This window comes from Eretmochelys imbricata, chromosome 2 (genome assembly GCF_965152235.1).
Source record: "Eretmochelys imbricata isolate rEreImb1 chromosome 2, rEreImb1.hap1, whole genome shotgun sequence".
Lineage (NCBI taxonomy): Eukaryota > Metazoa > Chordata > Testudines > Cheloniidae > Eretmochelys > Eretmochelys imbricata.
Genome location: NC_135573.1, coordinates 128,223,725 through 128,240,405, shown reverse-complemented (window position 1 = coordinate 128,240,405; position 16,681 = coordinate 128,223,725). Strand labels below are relative to the sequence as shown.

General features: G+C 38.9%; 1 protein-coding gene across 1 annotated transcript in view; it reads right to left on the bottom strand.

Annotated features, from left to right (window-relative positions):
• LOC144260509 (cadherin-10) overlaps window positions 1-16,681 on the bottom strand; it is a 94,850-nt gene that overhangs the window by 45,896 nt on the left and 32,273 nt on the right. The window contains exon 2 of the mRNA XM_077809157.1: window positions 10,916-11,210. Within this exon, the coding sequence (XP_077665283.1) occupies window positions 10,916-11,210 (295 nt within the window). The remainder of the gene's footprint in view (window positions 1-10,915; window positions 11,211-16,681) is intronic.

Here is a 16,681-nt window from a genome sequence, read left to right as displayed (position 1 = left end):
GTGTTCTCTTACATATAAAAGCAATTTAGCGAAACAATGTGAAGAATTATGCCCTTCCTTATAATCAATATTTTAAAAAGTTACAGAGCAACCTTAAAAATGTAGAAGTACAGATATTTGAAATTGCCAGCTTGCTTTACATTTTTGCTTCTAAAGAAATAGAGCTTTCTAATTAATAGGATATTTATTGCTTTAAATTCCATGATTATTTGCTGTTAGATGATTTGTTAACTCTGAACAGCTTGTTGTAAACGTTTAAAAAGTCAAGAATGTATGCCTTTTTGAAAGACAAGTTTTAGTTAAACATCAGTTGTTTGGCTCAGGACAGGACTAAATGGGGAAATGCTATGGCCTGTATTATACAGGAGGTCAGACTAGATCAGAAGTTCTCAAACTGTGGTCTGAGCTCCATTCAGGTGTTCCATGGATAGTTCCCTCTAAGGTGCATGCCTGGGCAGCCGCACACAACAAATGAAGGACCACCCACCTAAGTAGTGGAGCCACACCGGTGGGGCTCCATTAATCAGGTGCCTGGACCCTGGAGAAGACGCACATGTAAGGTGAGGTGGTGGCCTTGGGGGGAATAAAGGCTAGGTAGGAGGGGGCAGTGGGTGGTGAAGAGGGGATGGGGGAATTTGGGATGTGAAGAGCTGTGGGATGTGCTGAGGTGACTTTCCCCAGCTCCAGGGCTGCAGCTGCCGGGGAGACAGATGGCCTTCTTTCCCAGCTCAGGAGCTGCTGCAGTGGGGGAGAGAGGGCACATCCATTGCATTAGAAAGGTAAGACTACTGATATTAAAATATGAGTTGTGTGCTTTTATTTGTAGAAGAAAAATGTTAATTATTAAGATTTTTTTTATATAGCGCTTTTATCCAAAGTGCTTTACAATAGTTAGCTAACAGTATTAACAACATTTCGAAAGATCATTAAGTGGTCCGCTGAGACCCTCACCAATTTTCAAGTGGTCTGCAAAAAAAAAAAAGTTTGAGAACCACTGGACTAGATAATCTATTGGTCCCTTGTTTTTTGTTTGTTTGTTTGTTTCTTTTTAAATCTATGCATTTATTTCTTTTCTTCTGGATCTTATAGCATGCCTTTCTGAGAGCTATGCTCCATCAGTTGTGTTTCACAAGATGCACAGACAACATATGACTCCATTTTTCATTTGAAGCCACACCACACTAAGCATGGAATAAATTATTTTGGATACGTTCCCTCTACCTCGGTCACCTCCATACCTGTAATGACCACCATTGCAAAGTGTCCCCTGTGCAGTTTCACAAGGTAAATCTATGCTGCTACTCTGAGCAAGTGTCCCGATCCAAGTAGACAGATTTGTGCTGTAAAAACAGCAGTGTGGATGTTATGGCACCAGCTGAGAATTGGGCGGGCTTGAGAGGCTGAGATGCCGCTCCAGCCGTAATGTCCACATTGCTATTTTTAGCACATTGGCTTGAACCGAGCTAGCACAAGTCTGTCTACTCAGGCTGGAAAGCATATTCCCAGCTGCAGTGTAGACACGCACACACACAAACACACACACACACACACGCTCCTTCTGAAGGCTACAGATTTGATCCTGTTCCCACTGAAACCAATGGGAGCAGGCTTGAGCTCTGCATCAAGTCTCTCATTACCAGATAGTGTCATGCTGAGGGCAATGTGGAGCCACATCACCCGCGGTGGGGTGGAGGGCAGGTTTGGTGAGGGATTGTACCATCTTATTGGATGGTGCAGCCTGTTTCCCTTTGTCCACCCGGCTAGCTGCTATGTGGTGGTGGGGGGGAAAAGCATGGACCCTGTTAAACTTGTTAGACTTGTGCCTCCTTTGGATGTAGGAGATACTGCTGGGGGTCTGGCCCTTGCACAGGGGTGGTGGCAGGGGGCATAAAAGTAAAGGAAAGCTCCTTGCACCTCTCCATGCACCACACAGGGATCTGACATAATCTCACCTACAATAGGGACCCTGTGATTAACCAAACAGAAAAAAATACTAAATTTACATAATATACTCCCAATGAATAATTCTACCAGCTCAAGTTATGATTTGTTCTACCCTGTAGCCTTATTGCCTTCTATTTTGCGATGCTGAATTGCATGAGTGTCTAATCAGCCCCCAAAATTAATTTGTACAGATCAATTTGAATGTGTTAGCTGCTTTCCTTTACATTTCATCATCACATTTAACCACTTTTGAAACAAAACCCTCTTTCAAGCCGTTCAAGGTATGTAAAAGTGGACCTTGATTGCCCTTTCCAACATTATCTTGCCATTACCTGTCGGCAATTTATAGTTACCTCTTAAGAAACCATTTGTTTCCCATCTGGTAGCCAATTTTTAATCCATTTCAATAGCACTCCCATGTACCAGTCTTTATACATCAAATCTTTGTGGATCAGTCTTTTGTGGGAATAGTATCAAAAGCTTTTCTGAAATGCAAGCAAAACGATTGCACATCCTTTGCTTCCCTTTTGTTTGCCAATTCAGTAATGTACTGAAAAATACTGAAATAAATTTGTCAGACCTCTTAGTGTTGCACAGTCTTTCATCAATGTTTCCATTTTAAAATGAAGTCAACTTAGGTAACCTATGAAAACGGGTTGCATTTTTGATATTCCATGATATGTTACACCATTTTAGATGGGTAAGTATCTCATGGCATTACTGAAATAAATAGCAGATCTATTTCTCCTCCTCTTTACACCTGGTATAAATCAGGAATAACTATCAAATTAATGGAAAATTTGTGACAGAGAAAAATCATGTCCAGTGCACTTAAAAGATACTTCCTGCTGAAAGAAGAACTGTAAATACTCTGCTCTATGCAGCCCTCAAGTTAAATTCTGTCCCGTGGATGCACATACACAACTTCTGATGAAATTGGTAGGAGGCAGAGCTACATGTTGAGAGCAAACTTTGACCTTGTGTTATAAAGCTGAGAATACCATTGTATGGTAGAACATAAAAGGACCAAAATTCACCAAACACACTCCAACTACTCTGTAAATAGACCAAAGTAGCTGGAGTGTACTGGTGAATCTGGTACATTATAAATAATTTATAGAACAATTGCATTAATCCAGTTTTACCCTGCGATAACTACACATTTTATGCCATACAGTGGAGAAATGCACTGCTGAATCAGGCCAATAGCGTTTACATAATATAACTAAACAGCCAGCTTCTAGAATATTGTAGCTCTCAGAAGGCATGTCTGAAAATAATTGTAATGATACCTTTTGAACATCTCTAAAGTCTGACCTAAACTGGGTATAATAATATTAATACACTTCACAATTTATGCTGCTTTCCATGTAAGCATCTTAAAACACTTTACAACTATTCATGAATTTAACCTTTAAATTAGGTAAGGATCAGACAGGATAATTAACAAGAAGAAAGTTGGATAGGAAATGCATGGCAGAGCTTGGATGAGAACTCAGACCGTCTCCCTCCCAGTTTTGTGCATTAACTACACACTAAGCTCCCTTCTGCTGGCATATCTATACAAACAGCATGCTGAAATAGCAGAAATCTATCTGCTGTTTCTAGAGAAAAAGAGGGGAAATAATTGCATAAACGTTCCAGTTTGTTAATTTTTGAAATGTGAGTGCTATATTACATGCAGCAAATTAAATGGAGAGGAGATAGACTCAGTGAAAGTAATGTCAGAAAGAGCGTCTAGATACATGGCCTTCCAGTAAGTGAGGAAAAAGGTGCTGGAGACAAGCATAGCACTCAACACTGTGTAAATCTTTTTGGGTGGCCTTTCAAAAAATAACATAATAATCATTATTCCTTGGATTTTTCTGCTACTGACTGTAGATTTTATTTTATTTTAGTGTGCAGTGGATTGAAATAGTGTTTGGTAAGAAATACGAGGATGCAATGTAATCATATGAGCCATTAAAACCTGTCATTCTGAGATTCTAGCTGAGCAGATGTGGGAGGGTTTTGCTGGAGAATTAGCAGGAAGAAGTACAGAAAAAATAAAAATAAAAATATCCAAAGTGGTAGCATGGTAAGTGACTGAAATAAGAAGGAAGTGCTATAGAAAACAATTATTGCTATGATATTTTAGCAGTGGGAAAAGGGGACATATCATACTAATGAGAGAGTGAACAAATGCCTGGGGAGCAAGTAGAGCACTGGCAGCTATAAATAGTTCTGATTGTTCTTCTGAAGAGAAGGACAAAAGGAAAACTATGTCTAAAGATGACAGGCTAACTGTGGGATGGCCAAGTTGCAGTCCACATGTAAACCCAGAGGGAGGTTACACCTTTATGAAGTGCACATTGATATCCATAATGCAGGAAGGCAGAATAGATTAGAGGGCTAGAAGAACAACTAGGAAGGATGATAGCCATCAAAGATGCGAAGAAAATCATAGCCTGGAGAATTCATAGGCTGTGCTGCTAAACCCTGAATATATGAAGTGAGAACACTGAGGGAGTGATTAAAGAACAGAATTCCTAGGCTGGAAGAGATGAATAGAGAAGCATAATTGAAAGGAAAGAAAGGATGAGATCATAACAGGAATCATAACAGGTTTAAAGTCAGAAACATCTATTCTTGTCTGAAGGATATTAGCAGAGAGTCCAGAGGAAAAAGTACAGGGAAGAAAATTGATTTATCTGCAGCCATGAGAAGAAACCCTTTGTGAAACATGAGGAACACCAAGAAGACAGGAAAGAACAAAGAATAAAGTTATAAGTGGTAATCCTTTGGGACTCAGTGAGGAAAAGAATGAAGGAAAAGGATATGTACAGTAATCTACATAAAGCGGGCAGCCTTACTGGGCTACTGACCTAAATGCAGGGTCCTCATCTTTGCCCATGACCTGCACAGAGGAAAAATGAACAAGGTAATAAGGGTCATGAACAAGAGACTAAAGTAGATAATACCGCAGAGTGACATTCTCAGAGGCAGAATCCCTAAATGCACAAGGAACGCACTAGCTACTACCCCCAACCTAAGGAAGAGCAGCATATTGCTGCATGCATGTTCAGGCAGCTCCACCATTTGATATACTGAGGGAATAATCCTGAGTCCTTTCCTATCCTCTTTGGAGTATTTCATGATCAAAGGGATACTAGGAGGGAACCGTCCCTGTACTCCAGGGATAGGGTGACCAAATAACAAGTGTGAAAAAATGGGACACCTTTTTTTTTTTCCAGGGGAGGTGGAAGGAAAGGGAAATAGTTGCCTATATAAGACAAAGCCCCTAATATCGGGACGGTCCCGATAATATTGGGACATCTGGTCTCCCTATCCAGGGAGAACAAGGATTTTAAAAATATCTTCCTGCTGGCTCTTCCACCCTTTTCCTCCTTGTGCACTCAAGGAGCTGCTGGGCACATAGATGGCCTTCTTTGAAGAATGCAGACTGTTTGGTAATGACACTCTTCACTTGTGCAAATTGTGGAAAATCATGTGGGCTAAAACCTTGACAAGCTTTTTTGCAGGATAGGGAATTGTACATGAACTCTTGGTAAAATGTTAGAACTAAAAAAAATAAAATATGTACCCAATAGTTCAGGCAAAACTGTCTGAGGAAACTGCAGAACAGTTATTGGTTATTTTTAAGAATTCTTGGAAAAGAGATGAGAAACCTTATGGAGAAATTCTGTAGATTTTAATAAGAGCTGAATGCCATAGGAATCCATAGAATACTAGAAACTTCTTCATTAAATTCTATCAGATGCTTAAGAGAGCCTATAGAAAGGATATGATTTTCTATTAAATTGTAGAGGACTTTCTCATGAAGGACAATTATTTCAGAAACAGAGTAAAAAGATACTATGTGATATTATGGTTATGGCTGAGATGGCACTTTCAGCCTAAGTTCAATGGTTTGTAACTTTATTTGGGAAAAAAAACATGGACCTTATTCCTCCCAGTGCTTAAAGGGGTCTGAAAAAAAAGGGGGTCAACACAAATCTGGAAACGGCAGCTCTGGTAAGGCAGTTATTAAAGTGCACCCCTCAGACATGGGTCTCAATTTTTATTTTATTTTTTTTAAATTCTATTTTATTTATTTATGTATTGGCTCTGTGACCCACTCCCTATTTTAAGCACTTTCACCTTGCCTAATTTTTATGCTTGTGCTAAATGGGCATAAAATGCTACTGTTGTGGGTTGAGTTAAACCTCCTTTAAACTGATGGTTGTCACATCTGCCTTTCATTATGGATACATGTAAGAAACAATTAAGCTTCTTTATGGAACCAGACAGAAGAAACAATAGCAGCCTTCACCCAAAACATAGGTAACTGCAAGACATGTAAGAAAAGGGTTTTGCCTGGATATTGTTTGGTGCTTATGTCTGTGCCTGTCTCTGAGAGAGAAGCAGGAGAAACAGCATAGAAGCTGAGAGGGAAATAGAAGAAACCCAAGGACACAGCCAGAATGAGAAGTGGGAACACTGCAGAAATGCCCGGAGAGAGATTTTGGGCTAGGTATTGACCAGCCAGAGGCTTGGAACTGTGCAAAAAGAAACTCTTCTGCTGTTTAATTCCTGCTGTGTTCAGGGAAACAAGATACTCTGTAGATTCTTAGTAAATAAGCACAACTTCATCAACATCAGATTCTCCTCCTAAATGAAACAAACCACAAATTTTGGCTAAGTACTTGGGTTAAAAAGGGGTAGCACTATTACTATGAATATGAGTGCAAAATTCTGATTTGGCAGCATTTTACATCCACTTTGCACAGGTATATATGACTTGAGAAGCAAAGCATTAAAATGTCAGGCCCTATGCTTTCAGCTGAAAAATCTTATGCATTATTTCAGCCTGTTAGAAAATTCCCCTTGAATTTGGAGATTATGCTTATGACCCAATTTTGATTTATACTGTCTGGAGCCTAGAAAAAGTCCTGCTGGCAACTCACAAACAAAAAAAAAGTCTACATTCGTGAAATAAAGTTGTTCACAGTTAATTGTTTGAGTAGCTGTTAAAACAGTAGTCCAAATTCTGCTCTTTACTCAGAATTTAGTCCTATTAACTTCAGTAGGACTACTTGTGTAAGTAAAAGGGGCAGGATTTGATCCACTATACTTGGAATACACAAATTTTGCTTTCTGTGATAACTAGCTCATCTTTTAGATATCCAGGTATATAGGTTTTAGCCATCCACCTTCAACATTTGCACTGGATTGAGCCGAGCAGATGCAGTGGTCTCAAAGGTTGTTTACTTGGTGACATGAAGTACATACTGGCACCTACAGACCCAGAGAGTTCAAAACTTTGAACTGAATGTGAGGTCTAATGATTGCAAATGAAGATACAAGTCATGAATATCTCAGATGCATTTACACAAATGGGTCTTTTTTGTAATTGAGAATGGGATAATAAGAGCCAAAAGGTTGAAACTGAACATGGAATCATTCACAATAGGAAAATACTTTAAATTAAGGCATTGAATTGCTTTCATTAAAAGTATCCAAAAATAGTTTATATACAGCCTAGTGGAATGTCTTTTAGAGAAAGATTTTGAGGATGGGACTGATGGTCTGAGATGGCTTTTCCAATCCCAGCTCCTGCCATATGCCTCCCTTTCCAAATGATACAGAACTGTTCTGTCAAAATCATCTTCTTAATTGAAGCTGCATGACATTTGCTGAGACTTACGGTACCAGAAAAGCTATAATTTATATATAGTCAATGTTATTTTTGTGTTCCATTTTAAAAACACTGAAGTTAGATAACCTTGTTGTGATCCCTTCATTATTCAGACTAGTTTTGTAGGGTCCCAATTAGGGCTGTCAATTAATTGCAGTTAACTCACACAATTAAAAAAAAACTAATCGTGATTAAAAAAATTATTCATGATTAATCACAATTTTAATTGCACTATTAAACAGTAGAATACCAATTGAAATTTATTAAATATGGTAAGTGTTTTTCTACATTTTCATAAATATTGTATTCTCTGTTGTAATTTAAATCAAAGTGTATATTACTCTTGATTACAAATAGTTGCACTGTAAAAATAATAAACAAAAGAAATAGTATTTTTCGATTCACCTCATACAAGTACTGTAGTGCAATCTCTTGGTCATGAAAGTGCAAGTTACAAATGCAGATTTTTTTTGCTACATAACTGCACTCAAAAACAGAACAATGTAAAACTTCAGTGCATACAAGCCCACTTAGTCCTACTTCTTGTTCAGCCAACTGCTAAGACCAACAAGTTTGTTTACATTTACAGGAGATAATGCTGCCATTTTCTTATGTACAATGTCACCAGAAAGTGAGAACAGGCATTTAGTTGTATGACACTTTTGTAGACAGCATTGCAAGGTATTTACATGCCAGATATGCTAAACATTTGTATGCCCCTCCATGCTTTGGCCACCATTCCAGAGGACATGCTTCCATGCTGATGATGCTCATTAAAAAAAAAAAGCGTTAATTACATTTGTGACTGAACTTCTTGGGGGAGAACTGTATGTCCCCTGCTCTGTTTTACCCACATTCCCCATATGTTTCATGTTATAGCAGTCTCAGATGATGACCCACGACACGATGTTCATTTTAAGAACACTTTCACTGCAGATTTGACAAAATGCAAAGAAGGTACCAATGTGAGATTTTGAAAGATAGCTACAGAACTCCACCCAAGGTTTAAGAATCTTCCAAAATCTGAGTGGGATGAAGTGTGGAGCATGCTTTCAAAAGTCTTAAAAGAGCAACTTTCCAATGAGGAAATTATAGAACCCGAACCACCAAAAAAGAAAATCAACCTTCTGCTAGTGGCATCTGACTCAGATGATGAAAATGAACATGCATCAGTCCACACTGCTTTGGATTGTTATTGAGCAGAACCCATCATCAGCATGGACGCATGTCCCCTGAAATGGTGATTCAAGCATGAAGGGACACATGAATCTTTAACGTATCTGGCATGTAAATACCTTGTGATGCCGGCTACAACAGTGCCATGATGATGCCTGTTGTCATTTTCAGGTGACATTATAAACAAGAAGAGGGCAGCATTATCTTCTGCAAATGTAAACAAACCTGTTTTTCTGAGTGATTGGCTGAACAAGAAGTAGGACTGAGTGGACTTGTAGGCTCTAAAGCTTTACATTGTTTTATTTTTGAATGCAGTTATATTTTGTACACAATTCTACATTTGTAAGTTCAACTTTCATGATAAAGAGATTGCTCTACAGTACTTGTATTAGGTGAATTGAAAAATACTATTTCTTTTGTTTTTATTTACAGTGCAAGTATTTGTAATCAAAAATAAATATAAAGTAAGCTTTGTACACTTTGTATTCTGTGTTGTAATTGAAATCAATATATTTGAAAATGTAGAAAACATCCAAAATATTTAAATAAATGGATTTTATTATTGTTTAACAGTGTGATCAATTCCATGATTAATCATGATTAATTTTTTAAATCACTTGACAGCCCTAATCCCAATATAACCCTGTGCAGTGCCTTCCCAGATAATGCATTACCATTTTTTAAAATAAACTTTGCTCGGTTAATGTTGAAACTTTGAGATGATGGAAGGTTTAGACGATGTGGTAGATGCATATAGTTAACAATGCAGTTAACAGGATGATGCTCTCACATAGTTCTGTAAAGTTCTCTGGGGGTTCTTATCTTCTAGTGTCCATGTCTTCTTCTGTTGATTGTAAATACTAATCAGGGTCAGTGAGGTCTCTCAAAACATTATATGATATACTTGTAAGTCATACTTTAGTAGCTACTAAAAAGTCAATATTTACCAACAGATTCCACACTCAAGTTATTTTGTATTCTAAATGTAGTAGGAAACTTTGTATCACATATACAATTGTATACTAATCTGGCAAATAGTGAATTTTTAATATTGACCACTTTTTATCATAAAACATACCTTACATGATTCTTCTGTAAAATTGTTATCATCATATGGAGGACTGTTCTATAGTTTGAACAGGTTAGCTGACATGATGCTGACCACAACACTGCAGTCTTCATACACCAAGACAAATTGAATTCAGCATCATGTCAACTAATTGTGATTCTGAATGTTATTTGTACTGGCTTACATTTATCTCAGTCATGCTCAGCATGTAGCACAATGTGTAACGGTACTTTTATGTCCTTCCATGGGACTCTGCCTAACAACTGCTCAGCTCCTGCCCATGTACCACCCACAAGTAAAAATGAGAATGGGAACTGGCAAAGCTCTTATCTAAGAACCAGTATAGAGGGTGAAATGAAGCATAAAGAGAACAGGGAAGCCACTTCGGATTCCGACTACCACCAGCCACAAGCAAGCTGTGGGAGAACTGGAAGGGTAACAACAAAGTCCACCCCTCCCCCCCCCGAAAAAAAAAAAAACAATGCAAAGAGGTGAACAAAGGCAGAAAATGAACAGAAGCTTCTTCAGGACTGTGTCTGCTGTCAATGCATTAGGAGACAGGAGCAAGGAAGTATAGCTCCTCAGCCACAGAACCCAGGAGAGAGAAGGCAGACTAGAGTTGCTTCAGTTTATAAAAATAGAAAGGAAACACTCCACTGAAGTTTTTATCAAAGGCTTCCCCAATCACCTTTTTCCTGCAGATTTCAGGGAGGGATACAATTCACATAGACCAAACCATGAATTATGTATCACATCTTTTTATTCAAATTCCAACAACATTTGAATTAATGTATTTAAGATTAAATAGACAAAAGCTCCAACCATAAAATTTGTATCTGGATCTGGCTGCAGAGTCTGAACCCTGAACTCCGCACCAGATGTAGGGTTTTCTCTCAGGCCTATTTCTAATTCTAAACAAAGAAAAGTACTAATATTACTTATCTTCTGAGTGAAAATCAGGACTTAACTGACTTTATAATTGTTGGGGAAATGGTTACGTTAAAAATCATAGTTAAAAGTATGTCCTTATACCAGAAATCACTACTTACCGACTACTGACATTTCAGGAACACTAGCAGTATAAATTTCTTCTGGAAACGTTGGTTCATTGTCATTGATGTCATGGATTTTTATGACAAACTCTGACTCGGGCTCCACTGGCCTCAGAGTTCTTCTGTTAATAGCCTGGGCACGAAGGGTGTAAAAGGCTTTCTCTTCCCTATCAATTCTTCGAGTGGCATGGATGTCACCTGTTTTCTCATCAATAATGAAAAGAGTACCAGCCCCATCTCCTGATAAAATGTACTTGAGAGATCCATCTCCCTTGTCCTGGTCAGAGTGAAGCTAAAGGAGAGAGAGAGAGAAAGAAATCTTTTACTTTAAAAAGTTTTTTAAAGACATGAAGTCATTCTGCATGCAAAAAAACAAGATGAGGACTGGAAAAACACTCATTTTCTATTTACATTGACTTGGCACATTGCAGTCATTGTGCTGTATTAAAGCATTCACGTCTCCCTCACTTAACACAAAGAGTCGTTTCACTTGACTGTTGTGGCAGATTTTAGTTTTCCAGCAACACCTGTTCTCGGCTGTGAAACATTTGTGCCACAAATCTTAAAGAAGAATTTTATGTTAATGTTGACCTTTTCTTTCCTTAAAGAGAGCCTATTAAAAATTCACAACCTGCTGTGTTAGTTGTAAATTTACTAAGCAGATAAAGGACATGGCAGGATACATGACAATTAAGGAAAACAGAACAACTGGCAGTGTGTCACACGATTTTTAAATTTTTTATTTCTTATTATTTATGTTTCCTTCTCCTAAACTGGAGTACATTTCAGTGTAACTCATTATCACTTTTATGCCCATCAAATAGTTTTATCGGGCTAAACCAAAAAGCATCAGATTCATTAAGCAATCAGTATTGATTTAAATCAGGTTATCAGATATCTTTCTTTACAAATGACTTCTAACACTGGAAGAGCCCTAATGCAAAATGTTTTGCTATTTTATACTGTACTGAAATGCAATTGGCTAAGCCAGAGTTTTACACTCAACACCACCTCCCCGCTTCCTGTTACACAATTCCCTGCTTTCTCATTGAGTCTGTTATGTCTGATTTGCAGAATTAAATAATTCAATTTATTTTCACCCTGAAATGTATATTTTAAAATGTTTTTAAATTTTGCAGATGTGTCATATCTGATAAAGGCCCTGATATTTTTTTTTAAGCACCTCTAATCTCTTTCTGATTTTGTGGCCATGCTGTTGAGCATGGAATTTTTTTTTTTTTTTTTTGGGGGGGGGGGGGGGGAACAACCACCACCAACTCTTTAAGCCCATTTAGTGAGTTCAAACAACCATTGGCAAAATTTATGATCACTGTAAGCAGGCAGTTACGTGCCTCACTAACTTATTTGTGCATTTAATGACACTATACATAATAGTTAACAACAATAACATTCATTTATAGGTGCAAACAGCTGGGCATCTAAGCACTATAAAATGTGTCCACACTTATTTGCACCATCAAATTTTTTGCAACATTTATTTATAGGCACAACATTGTAGCCGCAAAATCAAAGTTCACAAAAAAAAAAAAAAAAAAAAAAAAAAAGAGGTCAGGCTGCAAGAATATTAGAATGATCCAAAAAGTTTCACACATGAAATAAAACTAGTGCAGCACTTTGGGCTTTTCCCTCATGTTTTAACTATAATTAGGGGAAACAGCATAGCAATATTAAAGTAGCGTTGACTACTTATCAGAATACCATCTTCAATCGTACAAGCTAGGATAACAAAAAGATGTTCATGCTTAGGGAATAAACGGATCACACACTTAGATCAGGTATAAATATTCCCCCATGGCATCCAGTTACTACATTTGTTTTCCTGGTACACTATGTTGCTTTCATACTCTCCTCTAAAGCATCTATTTCAGGCCAATATCAGAGGCAAAATTCTAGACTAGATGGACTACTGGTCTGCTCTGATGTAGCAATACCCAGGTGTCTCTGCAGAAACCAAATGAGTTCAATGGAACAGAGGGATGAAGTAAAGGTCTGAGGATTAATTCCTCTTGCTGTGGTAAATTTTCAGAAGCAGAATCTTTCCCACACACTCATAATGAGCAGAGCCTGGAGAAGGGAAGGAACTCATGCAGGATCTAGGACCAAAGCCATGATCAGCTTAGAAACTGAGAAACTTAGAAAACTGATTAAAAGTTACTGAACTTTGATTAGAGTAATTTTCCCATTCTCTCTTGATTCAACAATAACTAACAGTAAGCGTAAGCATGGAGCAAAGAATTACAGATTAAATTTTGCTTGAGCTAAAAATTAAAATAAACAGTGAACACAAAACAAAACATGTTTGTCATACATCTTCCTTTTTCTCAAAACAAAGAAGACAGTCAGGGACAGCTGGCTACATCTAACAGGAAGAAAGCAAGGAAAGAAATTGTAAGGGGAGTCTCTTCTATGTAAGATCTAGTCCTCTTCTTTCCCCCTCCAGTTTCTTTGCCCCCTACAACTTGGAAGTCTCAACCTCTCCTCAGGCTCTTTCTCTTCCACCTCTTCCTTGCTTTCTAATTTTCTTCACTGGTTTTCTCCTAGACATACCCAAGGACAAAAAGAAAATCTCTCTGACAGTTCCTTCAGCTGTGTGCTTCCTAGGGGGGGCAGAGTCATGATACACACAACAGCTGGTGCTCTATCATGGGAAGGGAGAAGAAGAGACTGAGATATATTGAATTACCAAAAAATAACTTTCCTTTTGAAGTATTTTTTGGCATGAAAACAAATGTGCCTGCAAACATCTGGGGTACATGGTCCCAACCATGCAGGAAGAAACACAAGGTGCAAAGGATGTGGTTACATTAGGCCACAGCTTTATTAATGCACCTCGGAACTATCCAGCAATAACTTGTACAACACATGTCACTATTCCTTCATGAAACGTTTCCACCACTTTGAGAGATACTATCAGCTCTCCCTGCTGAGACCCCACCACCCTCCTGTCATATGAGAGTTCTGGGGCTGGGGAAAAGGAGCTGTCTCCCTGCTGTACCAGATATAGGAGTCAACCCCTTCCTTAGCTTCATTAGGGCATACCTTCCCCTGTGCTATGGTGGCCCTGCCTGAGGTGCCCTCCTATGGCAGGCCACAGTACAAAAAGTGTGCCTGCCTCAGTATCCCCTTTTCTTCTAGAGTCCCCGATAACTCCAGACATGCTTCTACATATAAATGGATCTTTGGTGGGGTTAGTTTATAACAAAAGTCCCACTTCATAATTCAAAATTCCCCAGTCCAAATAGTACATTCACTCTTTCCAGTCCCTACAATACACCAAATACAGCTCTGGCTCTTCTCACTGTGCCCCAGCTCCCCAGTGCAGTTTTGACTTCTCTTACCTCACCTCACACGCTAGCTGTTTCCCTATGGTTCTAGCTCCTGCCCAGAGCCATCAGTGGACTCATTCCTCCATCATTCCCCAGACTTCAGCCCTCCGGCTCAGAGAGCCAGCAGGCATCTCCTTCTGTTGCTCTCAGCCTTCATCCCTCTCTGACTGTGGCGCTGTGTCCTGGGGAAGTTTGTAGGTGGACCCGTCTCAGCTGCCTCCTGTTTTCACCAGCCTGATCTGGTTTGCTGCTCACTAGGAAACTTTCACGGCTCCCTCCTTCAGGGGCATCCCCTTCCTGAAACTCTGAGCCCATCTCTGCCTTTCCTCTGAGCTCTTTTGTTCTCTGAATTCTGGATTCCAAACTCTGTTGCCTTGGACCACTTGTCATTTATAACTCCCAGAGGCAGCCCCTTCCTCCCCATAACACCAAACTAGGGTGCGGTAGGACTGCAACAGGAGAAGTTGGCCCAATTTCATTTAAGGGGCCAGGTACCCTGTTACACTTCCCTAAATGCACTTCCAATTCTGGTTTATCAGGAAACTAGACAACCCTCTGGAACAAATACTTCCACTTGACAATTACCACCTGCTAAGTTGTGACATCTTGAATAATATCTCCTGACCCTACCCCATCAGATCCTGGAGCTGCTGTGGAGTAGGTGAAAAAATTCACACCTGTCCTAGCCAATCTGGCTATGAGGGAAAAATTCTGTCTCAGTCCCAAAAAGGTGAGTAGTGCAATTCCCCCGGCAAACCAAAAAACCTGGTTCTATGCTGATCCAGGGAGAAAAAGGGTTCTGACTGGAGTGACAGGTGTATATATACACCTTTCCTATCCCCTAAGTGTTCAGGGGCCCAGTGACCTACCTGAGCCTCTTCTGATCAACCCCCATCTCAAGTGATATCACTCCTAAGGGAGGGGGAAATCTTTTAAGGGGCTACAACCTCTTTTCCCCCAACTGGCCAGACAAAGCCCCACTCATAGTTGCAAGGAGCTCATTTTTAGAAGCCTTTGACAGTTGCATGGATTAAATGTAGAATTCTGTGTATGTGATATATTATCTGTGCATATCTATATATCTACAGTATTTAAAATATATTTACACTTCATTCTAATACATTTCTAATTGCAAAGTTCTGAGTCAATAATATTGTCACCTTAAATATGAAATTACTGCATGTAGTCACAGATTGTCCCACTTTCTTAATACCATAGCAAAGTCAACATGCCATTCCTGAAATATTTATCTGTTCAGGTCACTGAGTGGTTATAAAAAACATGCAGTGGTGACAGGCTAATTTAAAGTAGCCCTTTTCTTTTACCAAATTATTGTAGAGGTGAAGAGATATATCTGCCCTTGATCTGCATGTGAAATTTCTAACAACTTTAATGGGAGTTGCACATGCAGAATGAATTTGCTTCACCTGCATTAAATCAGAGTAATAAGGCTCTATGCAGATGAAGAAAGTCACGTTTGCTGAGGTAAAATCCACTTTTCAAAATCAGAGTCAGAGTGTGGGTCCATAACGCAGCTCCCTTCAGTTACTTTTCTAGCCTATGAGCTACAGCATATTCAAATATCCCACCTAGAGCTGTGCTCACACAGGATTCTGGGGTTTATCATAAGAAACAGAGGTTTATAAGGTTCACTCCAATTGTTCAGTGTCACTAAGGGGTGCTTCCACGGTCCCAATAGGCACTCATTTTCTAGAAGTCTCCCCAAGCTCAGGGGTGCTGGGAGCACAACTCACATTTGCAGGTAGGCAAAAATAACACATGAAGAACCACAGACATAAAGCATAAGTAACTGTTTTCTGGCATGCGTATATCACCCTAAGGTGGTCTGAGGAGCTATGTTGTATTCAACAACAAACAAATGCATTAGTGATAGGAGGACTTTGAAACACTTAAAGGGTTTAAGTTGGGCTCAAAGAATCACTTATCAGAACTTTAGACCCTCTTTCATTTGCAAATTGGGGTACATAGCTCTCAAAAATAACCTCTCCTGGGATTTCTTCTTTTCTTCATTTGTACCCAACCAGCAAATAGAAAATAAAGGTGATAAAAAACTGTAAGGAGGAAAGAATGGTATTAACTATTTTTTTCAAAACCTCAAAAGATAATTCCAGTCTGAGGGATGAAGGAAAGTTTGAGTTGTTTCTTATTTTGTTCAGAATTACCTTAAACAACTGTTCAATTTATTGCATAATAATTTGGAGAATCTGTTTCCTTCATTTTCACAAGATACACTGTATAAACTCATGGATCCATTGTTGGCAGATAATTACATTACTTACATGACATATTTACCGGGGTGAATCCTGAAATGTTTCCAAGCCCTCCCGCCCTCCCAAAAAAGGTTGGGAATTTGGACTGTCCCTATTTTTCATAGAATGAGTATAGGATAGCTAGA